Source organism: Limulus polyphemus, unplaced genomic scaffold (assembly GCF_000517525.1).
Source record: "Limulus polyphemus unplaced genomic scaffold, Limulus_polyphemus-2.1.2 Scaffold695, whole genome shotgun sequence".
In the NCBI taxonomy this organism is placed as follows: domain Eukaryota; kingdom Metazoa; phylum Arthropoda; class Merostomata; order Xiphosura; family Limulidae; genus Limulus; species Limulus polyphemus.
In genome coordinates this window covers 111,111-127,077 of record NW_013666305.1, presented here as the reverse complement: position 1 = coordinate 127,077, position 15,967 = coordinate 111,111, and the positions used below count along the sequence as shown (strand labels likewise).

The 15,967-nt window shown below is 32.2% G+C and overlaps 1 protein-coding gene across 3 annotated transcripts in view; it reads right to left on the bottom strand.

Moving 5' to 3' along the window:
* The window catches only part of LOC106460028 (LIM domain-binding protein 2-like), an 80,118-nt gene that overhangs the window by 12,012 nt on the left and 52,139 nt on the right, over positions 1 to 15,967 (bottom strand). For all 3 annotated transcript variants that reach the window (XM_022386622.1, XM_013919712.2, XM_022386623.1), the window contains exons 3-8: positions 12,660 to 12,735; positions 8,352 to 8,454; positions 7,672 to 7,844; positions 4,350 to 4,418; positions 3,207 to 3,329; positions 517 to 606 (exon numbers count right to left, since the gene is read on the bottom strand). In XM_022386622.1, coding sequence (XP_022242330.1) covers positions 517 to 606; positions 3,207 to 3,329; positions 4,350 to 4,418; positions 7,672 to 7,844; positions 8,352 to 8,454; positions 12,660 to 12,735 — 634 coding nt within the window. The remainder of the gene's footprint in view (positions 1 to 516; positions 607 to 3,206; positions 3,330 to 4,349; positions 4,419 to 7,671; positions 7,845 to 8,351; positions 8,455 to 12,659; positions 12,736 to 15,967) is intronic.

Sequence of the window (15,967 nt, the reverse complement as noted above, 5' to 3'; positions counted from 1 at the left end):
TTTAGTTTTTTTGTTGTTAATAGTAAAGCTACAGTAAGTAGGGGGGGGGGGGGAAGTTCTAAATTAAAGTGTGTTGGTGGTTTGAATTAAATTTAAAACACCTCTAAACTTGCTTGCCCAGTCTTTATTATTGTAAAGCTACCAAGGCTATCACTAACTATTGACTAGGACAACTGGTTGGCTACTCAAGTGTTAAATAGAATAAATTTACTCAAGATAAACATGTAGTAAATCAAAAATATTTTGATTTTATTGCCATTATCTCTACATCTTGTGGTATGTTTTGTATATATGTATTGAAACACGTGTTAATAATGAAAGATTATCACACCATTTGTATTTTTGAGTTATGTATTTACTAGTTTTATCATGTTTGATGTCACTTGTACATAACTACTTAAGGTAGTTAATGAAATTTTGTATAAAATTCACACAACAGCGACTCTTGTTGTTAAAGTGGGTGGAAGGGGGGGAAGAGAAGCATTTTTGATAAAGAAACAATAATATTCAACTCACCCTCAGGTAGTTTAGGGTTGAGTTTGTTAACCCTTGTCTAGTGATGTTTTTCGACAATTGTTCTATTATAGATGGATCTTGTTGCTGAGTCTGAAAACATATATAACAAACCAAAACTATTTTTTTTGGCAGAAGTAAAACACTACTATTACCCACAGTTGTTTATAATAATTACAGCCAACAGTTTGTATAACACACTCTCTTTCATTGTTGTCAATATTAATATACCCTATTTGTGTAATCACATTACTGCACAAATTATTATTGACCAAAAAATTTAACCAAGTCTTTTGTTCAGATACTCTGATCAGAATCTGGTAACAACAACAAAAAAATTTGCTTACTACACCCGTTCTATAAACATGTTGCAAAGTTTATTCACAAATTAATAGACAATATTGTAGTAATTACTGCATAGTACACAAATGTTTCAATACCAATGTTTGAAGAGAAAGAAAAACAAGGAGAGACAAAGAAATACTAGATCATGTGACAATGAAGAAGTGAAAACAAACGATATGTTATTAAGATCAAAATAGTTGAAGAACCAAGTCTAAAGTTATGTTTTCAGCAACAGAAATCTTCAGTTACTCACACTTTATCAATAATAAGTAAAAGTACCCATCCCCAGTGACAGGAAAAGTTCAAGTTTAAAAAGAGTAATATATAGTTGAAAATAAATCATTAATATTACGTACACACTACTTGCAATAACAAATACACTTTGTAAATATATGTACATATGAACTTCATATTTCCATATTCTAAATAATTTAATATCATTATTTACATGTTTCCATGTTGTATTTAGAGTTTTTCTTTACACTCTTAAGAATTCCCTAACATCTTTCACAGAATTCAAGAAAATCACCAACAAAAAACATGGTTGCTGATGTAATTTTACAAGAGTGAATAAACCTCGTAATTGTAGTATCCAATTATTGGCTGATAGAAGAAACATTGCCGAGAATATAGCCATTGCATACATGACAAGTAACCAGACACACGTTAGTTTGTTGTACGACCAAAACAATCTGCAGGACACACTATTAACAGGAGTGATAGTTTAACATAGCCATTGCATACATGACAAGTAACCAGACACACGTTAGTTTGTTGTACGACCAAAACAATCTGCAGGACACACTATTAACAGGAGTGATAGTTTAACATAGCCATTGCATACATGACAAGTAACCAGACACACGTTAGTTTGTTGTACGACCAAAACAATCTGCAGGACACACTATTAACAGGAGTGATAGTTTAACCGATTTTCTGTAGCTCAGATAGTGGTAATCCAAACTATCACATATATTCAGTGGATGTGCTCTACTGGACCCTTACTTCACATAACAAATTTCAAGGCAATCCATTAAGAAATACAAGATATAAAATCTCCAATTTTGATTGTGTTTCTCTCCTCCGCCTCTTTTTCTTTCCCCACACTGAAAGTACAGAAACTTTATTTGATTGAAAAACAAACATACTTGAATTTCATGGATTTTTTCAAATTTGGTTCACCGATAGATCTTTACAACCTACAATTAAGTGTCAAATTTGGTCTAAATATAAGCCATACGTGCAAAATTATTCAACAAAAACTGCTCAGTTTTAACAATGTTTTGGGCACACCTTTGGGTTAAAGAACAGCCAATTTAGAGCAGCAAAACTGTAGAGTTAAAGCACATGCAGATAGATACTCAACTATTGGTTAGGTCAAGCAAACTAGATTAGCAGTTTCTAGTTCAAGTTTTCAAAAGAACCATATGGGTGGATGGTTAATATTCACTGCTAACTTTCAAGTAATAATTTTCTAAATTTGATTAATTACTCCTAATTAAAGTATGTTAGTATCATATGATACTAGCTTAAGCAATTAGCATAAATAATGATGCTTGATACAGCTGTACCGAACGCATGCGGGTGATGACAAGAAACTGTTTCCATGGCATTAATGTAAAGGGAAATTATTAACAGTTTTAGTGAAGAAAAACTACCACCATATATTTCAAAGAATCTGGTTAGTTCTGTTTTGAATAAAGTTGCGATCCTAAAGCTAATGTTGGTCACTATCAAATGCCACTGTGGTTTGTATTGACAAAGACTCACAATATCTAATCAAAAGCATGCAACTTAATGAATGAAATTAAAATTGGCAGCCAAACTGGTAGCTACACTTGTACCATCGAAAAGAATTTTGCAGCAAATATTCATTCATTAGTTAGCTAGGCTGCACATTTTGTTTTACCCATAATCATGCCCCAAGTTGAACAAAAAATGTGGCCTGGCTAACTAATGAAGGAATATTTTCCATCAAATTATTATCAATGCTACAAGTGTAGCTACCAGTTTAGCCACCAATTTTGATTTCATTCTTTTAAGTCGCATGCTCAATCCTTTTTCTGGCTGCACCTTTTTTTTTTTTCACCCAAGGTGTTTATGATTAGATATGAGGAAGCTGGGAAATCTAACTTTTTCTCACCAGCACAGCAACAATACCAAATTGATTCAACTTTTTCTCACCAGCACAGCAACAATACCAAATTGATTCAACTTTTTCTCACCGGCACAGCCACAATACCAAATTGATCCAACTTTTTCTCACTAGCACAGCAACAATACTACACAGAAATTGTTATTTTCTTACCCAAATAGCAAGAACATTACATAACCAGTCGTTTTCTTACCTGCAAGGCAACAACGCTACGTGGGACCAGTTCTCTGTGTGCTCGGGTCGCAAAATGCCACGACTTTATCCTCATCAGGTCATCAAAAGTAAATTCCAGAATCAATCTTCCTTCTGTACAAACCTGTCATAGCAGGGTAAAATTATATAAATATAGACACTGAACAAAGTTTGTACAGGAAACTTTACTTATGGCTACAAAATTGGAAACTTTCTTGACAAATGTTATTATGACAGAAAGCTCCGTATTTCTGTGCTCCAGATAAACGTTTGACATAATTTTTTTTATTTAATTCATCAAAATAAATATCAATGCTGAAAAATTTCCAACACCAGATATTCTGGCACTGTTTTACTGTGTTTACTCTTTGTATTTTAATATTAACGTCCTATTGAGAAACACGAGAGGCAATTTCAGCAGAAATTCAATACAGTGAGTGTTTTGTTGATATTGATAGATAAAATTACACTGGTATAATTTTCAGTTCAACAGTAATTCTGAGCTACTGGAGTTTCCCAAACCAAAACCACTGTAATAACATTAGTAATTTTATTTTATTTTCCTGCAAATAAAAGAACCAAACAAACAGATAAAAGTGTATTAACACTTTCTCTACCACTCCAATTGGTACTTTTTGCCATCTTTTAATAATTCTATATGACAACATCTACGTTTCTTATTGTACACAAGCAACAAATAGAACTTCATTTATCCTATGACGCAGGATTTCTACTTAATGAAAGTTGAAAAAGACCGAAGCTTGAGAAACTTGCTAAAATTAATAAATAAAATTTAAAAAAAAAAGTTAATCACTACACTAATATTCTAGAAATGGAAATCATTCCTCACAAGGAACTGTCATTAGGCTTAGCAAACAGAATGGAAGAAACTTAATTCTAGTTTATTTACTTGTTTATTGATTTTTAAATCACAGATCTATTTAAATCTTTTGTGGCCAATGGCTCTTTACAATGGCTAAGCTGAAGAATCTAGAGGCAAAAAAACAAAGAATAAAATTTGACATTAACAAAACTATACATAATAAACATATGGTACAAATATAATCAAATCAGGTATACCAGTTTCTGGAACTTTCTTATACGTAAATGGATGAATACAAAGTTATTCACTGAATATACTTACCACAATAGCATTATCTTTAGCATACTGTTCTTTCATGGGATCGTTAGGGTACTGGCCACCAACTAGACCCTGAAAAACAAAATCCAAATATTTACGCATTTCTAGAGTACCTTAAATTGTTTAGTAGGAAAATGTTAAGAGGTATACAAAACCAAAACTGCAGTAAAAAATTAAGTTTATTAAATAAAAATAGCCAAGATCAAACTATGTATATTAAAGCTTTACATACATAGTTTTTTTTTACTTTACTTACAAAACCACTTAAGATAACCAATTACTGCTATATATTCATGCATGTGACAGTATTAGTTTTCTTAGATGTTAACCAACAGAATTTTTTTTTAAAGGAGTATTATTCTGAATCAAATAAATGTTAATACTTTGTCACACAAGAACAAACACAAGCTGCTGGTTTGGTTCTATTCACTGTATCTAATATATAAATTATATTAATTATTGAAATTAATTAAACATTTGAATACCCAAATTGTTTTTTTTTTTTAAATAACAAAGTATGTTTTAAACTAAATTGTAAGTAATTATGGGGAAAAAAAAATTATATAACAATTTACTAATTACAAGAAAAACCTAGTAAAGTTCAATTTCATAAATCACAGACCAAGATTAAATTTTCACAAACACATTTTACTTCATTCTTAAAGAATTGTTAAATTTACCAATAAAACATTAAAATATGCTCTGTAACCTAGCGATAAGAACTTCATGAAAACAAAGACAAAAAAACAGTCACAATACTGTAAAAGCATACATTTTGTTTGCCAGCATATCATCTGGCAGAGCAATCTGGTTCTTATCATGAACCACAATAGTAGTTTGTAACAGGGATTGCAAGAAATTGCACAAAACCCTAATAGAATGTTAGAGCAATAAGCACTTTAAACAGTAAAGACTCAGTTCAAACAACACTTTAAAACCTTTATTATTGATTGCCAAGGCTGTACACATACAAAAATGCACACAAAAAAAAGCCTGTATGTTAGACTTACAAGGAATAGAAAATCTGCTCAAAACGGCCCGTTTATAATTCTCTTGCCAACCTACAACAAAAAAAAGCTTGGTATATTGCACCCAAACCTTTTGTAGAATACTAAATGAGGTACTGCAAAGGTCGTAGAGGAACATAAAAAGTTTTTATTTGTTTCTTATATATTTTACACAAGTTAGTGTAAATGAGGTTATAATTACCCTTTAAAGTTAGCTTTCTTACAAATATCTAGTATTCCTTTATAAATCTTAAGTACAGGGTGAAACAGGAATTATCAACCATTAATAGATGAACATTAGGTGATTGTAACATGTAGATACTCAATGCTTTGTACACTATACAATTGGTGTCTTTAGGGAGCCAACCCTTATATTATGTATAAAGTGAAAGAGTAAATAAACATCAATACACATAATATCAAGTATTTTATTACACACATTTGTAGAATAATTACTTTAAAAGAAACGAAGGTTTATTTAAAGTGATGTTTTAGGCATATATGTTTTATTTAAAAAAGCTGCTTTTCTACTGGTAAAATTTTATATGAACCAAATTGGGGTTGTGTCTTAGCCTAGGCATATATTTACCCGTTACTATATATTTTATAAAGAAAATTTAGTTACACAAACTATAAATGCTCATTATATTTATAAACAAATCTCCATGACAATCTCCAGCTGCTGCTTAACATTTGACATCTCAAACTAAGTCGATCAAATAGTCAATAGTTACAGTAATTCATCATGAACCGTATCAGCTAATTACTAGCCATATTTATCATCATTACAATGTATAATGTTATCTATGTTATCAAGCAATCCTTTGCCCAAAGTTAAGCATAAAGAGAAGCAAATGAGACGGGATACATTGTAGACATTATCTACTCAAACTACAAATTCCTATTTTGACTCCACCAAATGTAATTATAGGTAACAGCATAGAGCCAAAACTGGGGTTTGTAGTTTGAATAGATGATGTGTACAATATCTCCAGCCTTGTTTTCCTTACCCTTTATGATACCTATTTGCAGGTTTTTAAATTCCCAATTTTGTTATTTATTTTTTTGTATTTATCTTGCTTGATTTCTTTAAATCATGTAAGCACCACATTGCTGGAATAAAGTTTGTTTATGGTGCATGAGATTTTACTGTATGAAGTTACAGGCAGGTGGATATAAAGATATGTATATGGGAAGAATATAATATATATTACATACTAACATCATGAGTGTACTAACTGATTGGATGTCATGTGAATAATTGTCATTATTTACATTTGCTGATTCAATTTTACAGAAATATATTTTAAATTATCAAGTCTGTTACTTCATGCTTAAAATGTAACTTCTGAAGTTATTAAAAACCTACAGCCACCATGCAAGACTATGACAAGTTAAGAACTAAAGTAGACAAACATCCATCATGTTAATACCTCAGCATCTAAAAGTTTATTGGTGATAAAACTAATTCAAACTAACATATGGCAGAATCAACACCTAAAAATTAATATTTTAACTGAGGAATGGTGATACGTTAAAGAAATTGAATTGGAACACATAGCAGAAATATTATTGTTCTTGACTAAACCTTTACCAACGTAACCAATAAACTAGTGGGGTTTTTCCTACTAATACAAAATCAAAGGATCACAGCTTAGCCTAACTTTTAGGAAAGTCATTGCCATGATGAAAAACTTATTAATTTAGTTCCAATTAAAAAATTTTAGTCTTTAAGACTGTATGAGCAAAAGTTAAAAATTATCACACCATACATTTCATAATTGACAATATGATGTTACACTGTTACTACACAAACTCTTTTGGACACCAAATTGGACTGGGATTTTAGTAAATAACAAATAATTAATATATTAGGGTAAACAATTTCATAAGTATTTATGAAAGTCATTGAAAGTTCTACCAAGTTAATCATTGAAGTGGCTCTTGTTTTTTTTTAGGTTTTCTTTTGGGAATCTTCTAATCAAAATATAATTATGCATATGTCTGCAAGTGTAAGTGCAAAAAGTTTTAATTAATCATTAAATCAATGTACTACTTAATTGAACACAAGTTATCTATGATAGTAAATCTAGTACTTGTTTTTTTTTTTGGTGATGGATGACAGTTATTTTACTAAATACAGTTTTATTTGTTTTTAACGTTAGCTGATCAAAAATGTGTTATTATTATTATTCCTTAAACTTGCACGATAGCCCACCCAAAGCTTGCATTACTGTAAACGAGCTTCATGTGATAGCCCACTAACACTTGCTTTTTTTTGGATTTGAGTTTCATCAGATGGTTGACCTTACACTTACTTTATTATACACAGGCTTCCCATGATGGGTGATCATAAAGCACTGATCACAGTCTAGAGAGATGGTTGTGTTGTGGAAGGATTCCTTGGGATGCTTCAGATGAAAGTACAAGTCTGTTACTCCACCTTCAAATATACTTCTGAAGTAGCGAGGAATGAGAGTACGGCCTATTGCTGGAAAAACAGAGCAAGATTTTTTATTTCACAAAATGAATATTTAGATAGAACATCCTACAATTGGCTGAAGAGAAGGAGTACATTTTTTTTTTAAACACCATATAGAACAAGGAAGTTTCACATGTGAAACATGGTGATTTTGTTAATAAGGCACAGTGTCATATGGTAGATTCATACAATTCTATTTATTTTTTCATTCTATCTTCTCACTTGGTTGCTCTTAAAAAAAACAAAACAACAAAAAACATTAATTTACTTAAAATCATTTTATGTTAGATGATTATACTGGTCTTACTATCACTTTATGAAATGTTCTCTTCTACAAAACAGAGTATTTGTGTAATTATCCCTACCAGAATTAATGTAAAACACTTCATTCAGCATCTACACACTACAGGAAGATTTTGCGTGTTAATACGGAAACCATACTTCAAAGTTCTGCTTTGCATACATCTTGGAAACCTTATACAACATGGTACATTACATGAATTGGATTCAACTTACTGTACCGCTTTGGTCCATCTTCCAAACAGAAAGTCAGTGTTAGCGTTGCATCATCTTCAAAGAATTCTGTGGCAAACGTATCCCACCACAGATTGTCACTATCCTGTTAAAATAAACTGAAGCTTGTATAAAATGATGCAAAGGTCAACTGATTCATAAAAAAAAAAAAAAGTTAATAAATAAACAAGCACATAAATGACTGCTCACTTCTGAACTACATCAAAATAAAATACTGGAACAATAAAAAAAAAAATCTTTCTAGACTCGTTGGTAAAACTTTCTTTTTAAGGGTTGTCTCAGGCTACTCACTGTTTGGGATTTTTTTGTGTGTTATGTAGTAGTATACTGGTGTCAGTTTAAGCACTGTTATTGATTTGGTAGTTATAAACTAACTATCAAATCTAGAGTTAGTAAGGGACTAATCACGTTTTTATTAAAAAGTAAAATTATTGTATTTAATCCATTTTTTTAAATGCCATTAATTTCTGAACAACACAAGCAATATAGAAAGATGAGAAAAAAAAAGAACACTAAACATAATTAATATCATTTACCAAACTAACTAGAAAAATGTAGTCATAAAAACTTGTACTGACCATAATGCAGATTTTATAATATTTCCAATTACAACTATTTTTGATCATTAGAACCACAAGTTTTGATAAGTAAGTTCCACTAATCAACGAGCTCTGAAAGCACTAATAAGATGCGAGAAAGATCACAGCACAACATCCAGAAAACAATAGACCATTTGATCTTTTAAGATTGTTCTTGCACACCCACCCCCTGAGAATAATAATAATTTAAACCCACCCTTCATTTTTCAAGAAATCAGATTTCCTACTTAAACCTGTAAAATGATAACCTCCATTACATCCGATGGTAATTTATTCCATAAATCACTCACTACATTAGAGAGAGAGCGAGAAAAAAAAATCAACTGAAGATTGCATCTTTTCAAAATCTTAAATTTGTATCCTATTGCATTCAGAGTATAAAGAAATCAGTGAGTTTTATCTATTTATCCCCATATATTCTTGCAAACTTCAATAAGATCACCTCTTAACCTTCTTTTTCAGGGGGGGGATCAAGAGATCTCATCCTATCCCTATGAGATAACCCTTCAATCACTGGAATCATCCTAATAGCCTTCCCCTGAACTATTTCAACTTAGTCAATATCCTTTCTTTGATAAGGAGGTCAAAATTTACAAAGTATTGAAAGTGTACCCTAACTAACCAGTTCTATTAGGGAGATGATAATCTGTTTTGTCTATAAATACTTCCTAAAATTTTATTAATTTTACTGCTAGAAACAGAGTGATGTCTCAATGGTTTGAGTGATTCGTGTACTATGTCAAAGTCCTCGTCTTAAAACATGTCACCAAGTGGGTTCCATCTATTTTTGCACTTAATACAGCTAAAGACCATTTGCCAAATATCTGTCCAAAAATAACCACCCGATTCAAGTTATTCTGTAGTACTTAAACATCCCCAATACAGGTAGAAATACCAGAGGTATAAGCATGTCAGTTTTGAATATTCTAATAAATATTCATTCATTAAAAGTATCAAGAAAAAAAAAATCCTTTACCCTTTCCTAGATACACTTGCAATGAAAGTGTTCTTAAGTAGACTTTAACACGAGTCTTCAAGGACTGACACAACTTAGAAATATAAATTTCATAACAGATGATATAACTATTGTTTCAATATTACACAATTACTTGCCCAACAGTTTCCAAACCCAACAACAACATACAAGTTCTCAAACGGTATTAGCAGCAGGTTACCAGATATATAGGTAAGCCTATTTGGAATGATTTCCAATTTTCCTGAGTTTCAGAAACTAGTAACTGTTACAACAAAACTACTCTTGTGATCATCATGTTTACCGGAGATATAGGTAACCCCTACTGGAAATGTCTTCCAGTTCTCCTGGGTTTCAGAAATGTGTAATTGTGTTAGAACAGGACACATTCAAAAGTCACAAACAATGAGTAATGGCAAATAAATAACATTTTGTACCATTATTATTATTATTGAAAATACAAACAGAAGTAAACAAGTTGTGCAATGCTACTATTTTGTATGCAAGCCCTTTGCTGTACACAGAGCATTACATCTTTTATGTTACCATACAGTTTATCAATGTACAATTGTTGAATATTATTCCTAATGTCCTGTATTACTCCACAGAATTCAGCCAATTTCTTTGGTCACCTTTAGACTCTTAGTTTTTACATAAGCCCATACAGTTTCAAGACTATCCATGTTGTGCCCTTATTCAGGTCAATTGGACAAGCCATAATTGGGTTTCATCTGCCTCTTTACCATCAAGATCTGGTTTCACCACATTTGTTGTATGTTTGGGATCACAAAGTTTCTGTAAAATGAATACCCATCTATTCAGTTGCATTCCTGCAAGAATGGCATAATGGATCCGAAATCTGCCTAAACTTGTAGGAAGTAAGGGTGACAGATTTTGTGAACATCATATACACCAATGGATAAGACACAGCTCCAAATTTGTACCAATTCCCAGCCATGCTTCACTATCATTGATAAACAATTCTAATTGAATTCACTTGTAAAAGAACACACATTTCAACTTTTGGTTTTATTACCAAGGCTCAGCAGAATACATCCACTGACAATTTTTTTTTTTTGCTGATGTACATCTCACTATACAGGGAACATCCACTTACATCAAGTTTGTTGACAATATCTGTACTCAACTACTGCCTACCTCCAATAGAACAACCTGAAATGCTTAACATCACATCTGGAGTTTTGCTTTTGTAGCCTCACCACTTATATTATTAACAGTACCTGTTACATGTACCTTCTTCAGTTTTGCACACAGCTCCTGTTACAACATAGAGTATTGTTAACTTTCTGTGTGAAGTACCCTTGACTAGCCAAACCTTATTTCTACAAGCTTGTTAAGCATTATTTTAACGAGGATGGATAATAGTCCGATTACGACTTCAGTCCCAATTTCTTAACATCTCGAGGTTAGTGTTATACGGAATATATCAATTACACAGATAATGAAATCAAACACAAGCTTAGCACTAAATGCTGGTACCTAGTTTGAGTTAGGCAAGTTATTAGGATATACTTATTTTTAAAAACTTGTATTCTTTTGGTGCAGAAGAATAGATGGGGGGGGGGGCTCATGTCAAGGTGTTCAAAGAGTCAGAAGTTTGGACATTACTTTTGCATTTTCTGTTACAGTGGTGGAACAAAATAATTCAAAATATAAATTTGAACATTATGGCTAATAAACTTGAGTTTTGAAAGCCTACAAGTACGTTGAAACTTGTCCCTTGACAAATATCTATTTTTGATTTAGTTATAAATGTTTAGAATGGTTTACCCAATTACCTAATATTTAGTGTTAGTTTACATTCTTTTAGTATTATTGGATAGGCAGGTGGATATGAACACTTATACAGACTCAAAATTTAGAGGTGACTGACCTGACCACATGAACTGAGGGGGGGGTCTTCTGCCACCTTGCTCTTTTTTTGAATTATTATTATTATTATTAAAAACAAAAGTAGAAAACAATAAACTTTGTTATTAAATACAGTACTACTTACGCACGCATCTTACGATACCTTGCAGAAATTAAACTTTTAATTAACTTTTACAATACCTATCATGATCAACTGTTAAGGTAAATGGCGTGTTTAGAAGTACAATTTATCCGTTAAAACTCAAATTGAGAACATTATAAAACAGGAAATGTTAACACTTCAGAATATATTTTGAATACAAAACAGGTTTACCGATAATATATGAAAAGTTTTATATAAACACAGTGTGATTCTGATAGCAAGTTAAAAAAGATATATCATAATTGAGAAACAGATATAAAGGAACTTTACATGCATAAATTGTTAACACTATAATTTATTACGTTGAAAGTAATCAGTTAACAAGTCACCTCAGTATCAAAAACAATTCAAACAGACATCTAACCTAATAGCATAGGAATAATTAGCATAAATCCAACAGAATGAGCCACTGCTGTCTTGTTATCATTAATATATAATATTGGTAGTAAATTAACTTGTTCAAACAATGGTTATTCACTTGCTTACAAATGCATTTTATACTTCAATCTATATTAACTGCAGGAACTCTTTAAAAAAAAACTAACACAGAATATTTGGGCAATTTAGACATTAGATGTCGGTACATATATATCGTACGCAATTACTCAGAATTAGATAGTTAATAGTATTCTAATCAATAATTTAGTGGTTTTGTGAGGTGTAGAACTTTTAAAAATACTTACTTCAGTTCGTAGTTGTAGTCTCTTATTCATTTCATATATTCTATAATCTGGCTGTCCAAAATATGGAGTGTGTCGCCTGAAATACGAAGAAAATGGTGAAGAATAAAAAGGGTCACCAGGTGGACCCTCTGACAGTGGCTGATTGAACATAGGCTTCATTGGTTTTGAATATCCACAGGTTACAGAAGGTTTGGTCTCAACAGTATGGTAAGAAAATGATTCAAAACAACATATTTCAGAGAATCAACTTTGAGTTTGATGTACAGTTTAACTAAATCAAATGATTACGATTTCCTGTTGACCTCGTTCTTCGTTTTTTTTTTTTTTATATATATAAATATAAAAAAAATTATCAAATGTCGAAAACGTAAAAGTTTTCCAAACTTTTTTTGACAACTTCTGTTCTTTTTCTTATAATTTTATGACGAAAGGGAATGAACATTTTGTGTCACAATCTACTTTAAATTATGTACTTAAGCTCCACTGAATTTAACTTGAAAGTTAAAACTTTAACAGTACCATCATTCCACAACGCTCTGCTACAACACAACAACTCGTCGTACGCACCGCACCGTATGATTAGGACCGTTTTGAAAAATCTAACAGGTCACGTAACTATAAGAAGAAAGTGAAATTGGTTACAATTTAAACTTTAAAACAGAAAGCTAGCATTCCGTACGATTTTCGATACTTCAAAATAATACCACACACGATATCACTATCAAGTCTTCGCGACTACGCCGATTGGCTTAGAAATATAGTTTTATTCATCTCGAGAGTGAAGACGGAAAATGGAATGCTGATACAAGGTTTGTTCTAAAATAGGCCTTAGTCAAGACACTGCACATTTCGCGTTCGAAGCAGTCTAATAACACACTTTCCAACCTTACTACACCTGACGGATTCTAGTTCTAGCGCGTGCTTGGCCTGGCGTAGTAACAGTAGGACTATACATGGGCTGATGGGATGAACCATTTTGTCAGTGAAAAGGGAGGGGAATTAAAACTAGTTGTTCTTTGCTAATAAACGTTGCCCGAAAAATATTAGACACAGTGACATTTTTTACAGTTGTACGAAAATCTACATAACGAAAACATCACGCCATTAATAAGATTTATAGGATGAAGCGTATGATTAACTCGGTATATAATTTCCATCTCAAATATTGATTTTATAAACGCTACAAAAACAATTAGTTATTCAGTGAAAACCATGACGTGCACATGTATGCTAATCTTTAAAATGACCTTGACCTTTAAGTAGGGTTCTGTAAGTTACTGTTGATTCTATTGAGTTTCTACTGATTATTTACATTTAGGGAATATACAGATCAAGTCCAATAATCAATATGACATAAAAATTTAGTGCAGAACAGTTCACATGTATTTATACACATCAAATAATCCAACAAAAGTGAACCTCCCTTTTATTATTGAAATGAAGCATTTAAACAGTTAATCTGTAAGTGAGTATGTTAATACTGAAATCTAACGCAGTTTTTACTTTTAATCTTGAAACAAAACCTACATAGCAAAAATTACATATTAATATCTGACTTACACAATCAGTAATTTGTCTGTAATTAAGGGTAAAGCTACACAATGAGCTATCTGCTGCTGTGCCCACCACGGGTATCAAAGCCCGGTTTTTAGCATTATAAGCCTTCAGACATACCGCTGCGTAACTAGGGGTACAATCAGTAATTTGTTTGTTTGTTTGTAATTAAGGGTAAAGCTACACAATGAGCTATCTGCTGCTGTGCCCAACACGGGTATCAAAGCCCGGTTTTTAGCATTATAAGCCTTCAGACTTACCGCTGTGTCATTAGGGGGCACAATCAGTAATTTAATCGTGACATCTGACAAAGGAAGCTAGTTATTCCATACTGAAATGTTACCTCTGTAGTCAGTTGTTTAATAATGATATCCGACACACATGGTTATTAATTTTGACATTTGATCTACGTAGTCAGTAATTCAACCTTAATGTATTCAATAAGTAACTTAATCTTAAAGTCAGAAATGTATTGAACGACGTCCTGTCCAAGAAAAGGGGTATTAGTATTTACATGTATCACACGTGGATTGTAGTTGATGGCTTTTAGTGGAAAGTTACACTGCAGGAATAGAATCCCGTATTTAAATATCGTAAATTTGTAAACTTATCGCTGATGCACCGGGGAACAAAAACACGGATGGGGGTAGTCAGAACAGTGTATTATATTTTTTGGAGAAATATATTGTGTTAAATTTGGTACCAAATGTGTGGTTGTTTTGAAACACACAAAAGTTGAGATCAGTGGGGTACGTACAAGGTTCCAACCTGACCCAACACATAAAAAAAGATATACTTACGAGATATATGAAAGTTGTTTTTTTGCCCAGGGGTCCGTTTTACGATACCCAATCTCAACTTACTATATACATAAAATTAACATTTTTGGGACCCAAGGGTGTTGTGAAAGATCCACATGTAAAAAAGGTCGGCTACGCAATCTTTGAGACCCCTCACGAGTCAACAACTAAAGGCCCCTCTCCACACCATAATATTACGAGAAAAGGGGTGGGAAACAGTTCATAAAGTTACCACTGGCCCACCGAGGGATGAAGAAGGTAATATTTATTATTATCTATAATTTAGTGTATTATTTTATTTATGTAACATTAGTAGAATCGAACTGTTGGGAAGGGGGAAAATATTCTTTTTCCAGGGCTTTCATAGGCCCACGTACACCACTGGGTCAGATACACAGCCATATCTCATTTCAGTATGGTAATGATGATATAAAATCTGTTAACTTCGCACACACAACAGTCAACACCACTCATGTAGAAAACCTCTTTCGAGGCTAGCTTTCAATTTAAAATTTCAATAAATAAGCACGTGTTATAACTACTATGAGTAACAGGTGGTTCAGAAAGTTCACTTGCTCTTCTAACCAGTGTATGGTTAGATAACCCTGGCTAGACACAGGACGTGTACTTCCTACACGAGGAAAAGGGTGACGTGTCGGAAGGTGTTATGCGAACAGTCCAGGAAATAAGTAAAAAAAAATACTGTATCATTGTGATTATTTCAATGTGAAGGACAGGTCGTTCTCATCAGGAGATGTGGTTCTCTTTCACCGTTCGATACTAAAAAAATAATGCTCTAACACGTGGACGTCATTAATAGTCTACTTATAAGCAGTGGCGTATCTAGGAATTTGAATGGGGGGGGGGTTTATATCATATTGCATATAATTTCTATTATTTTATAATATTAAACTTTACTATTTCCTGTAGTAAAATAAAATAGTAAGTACGAAA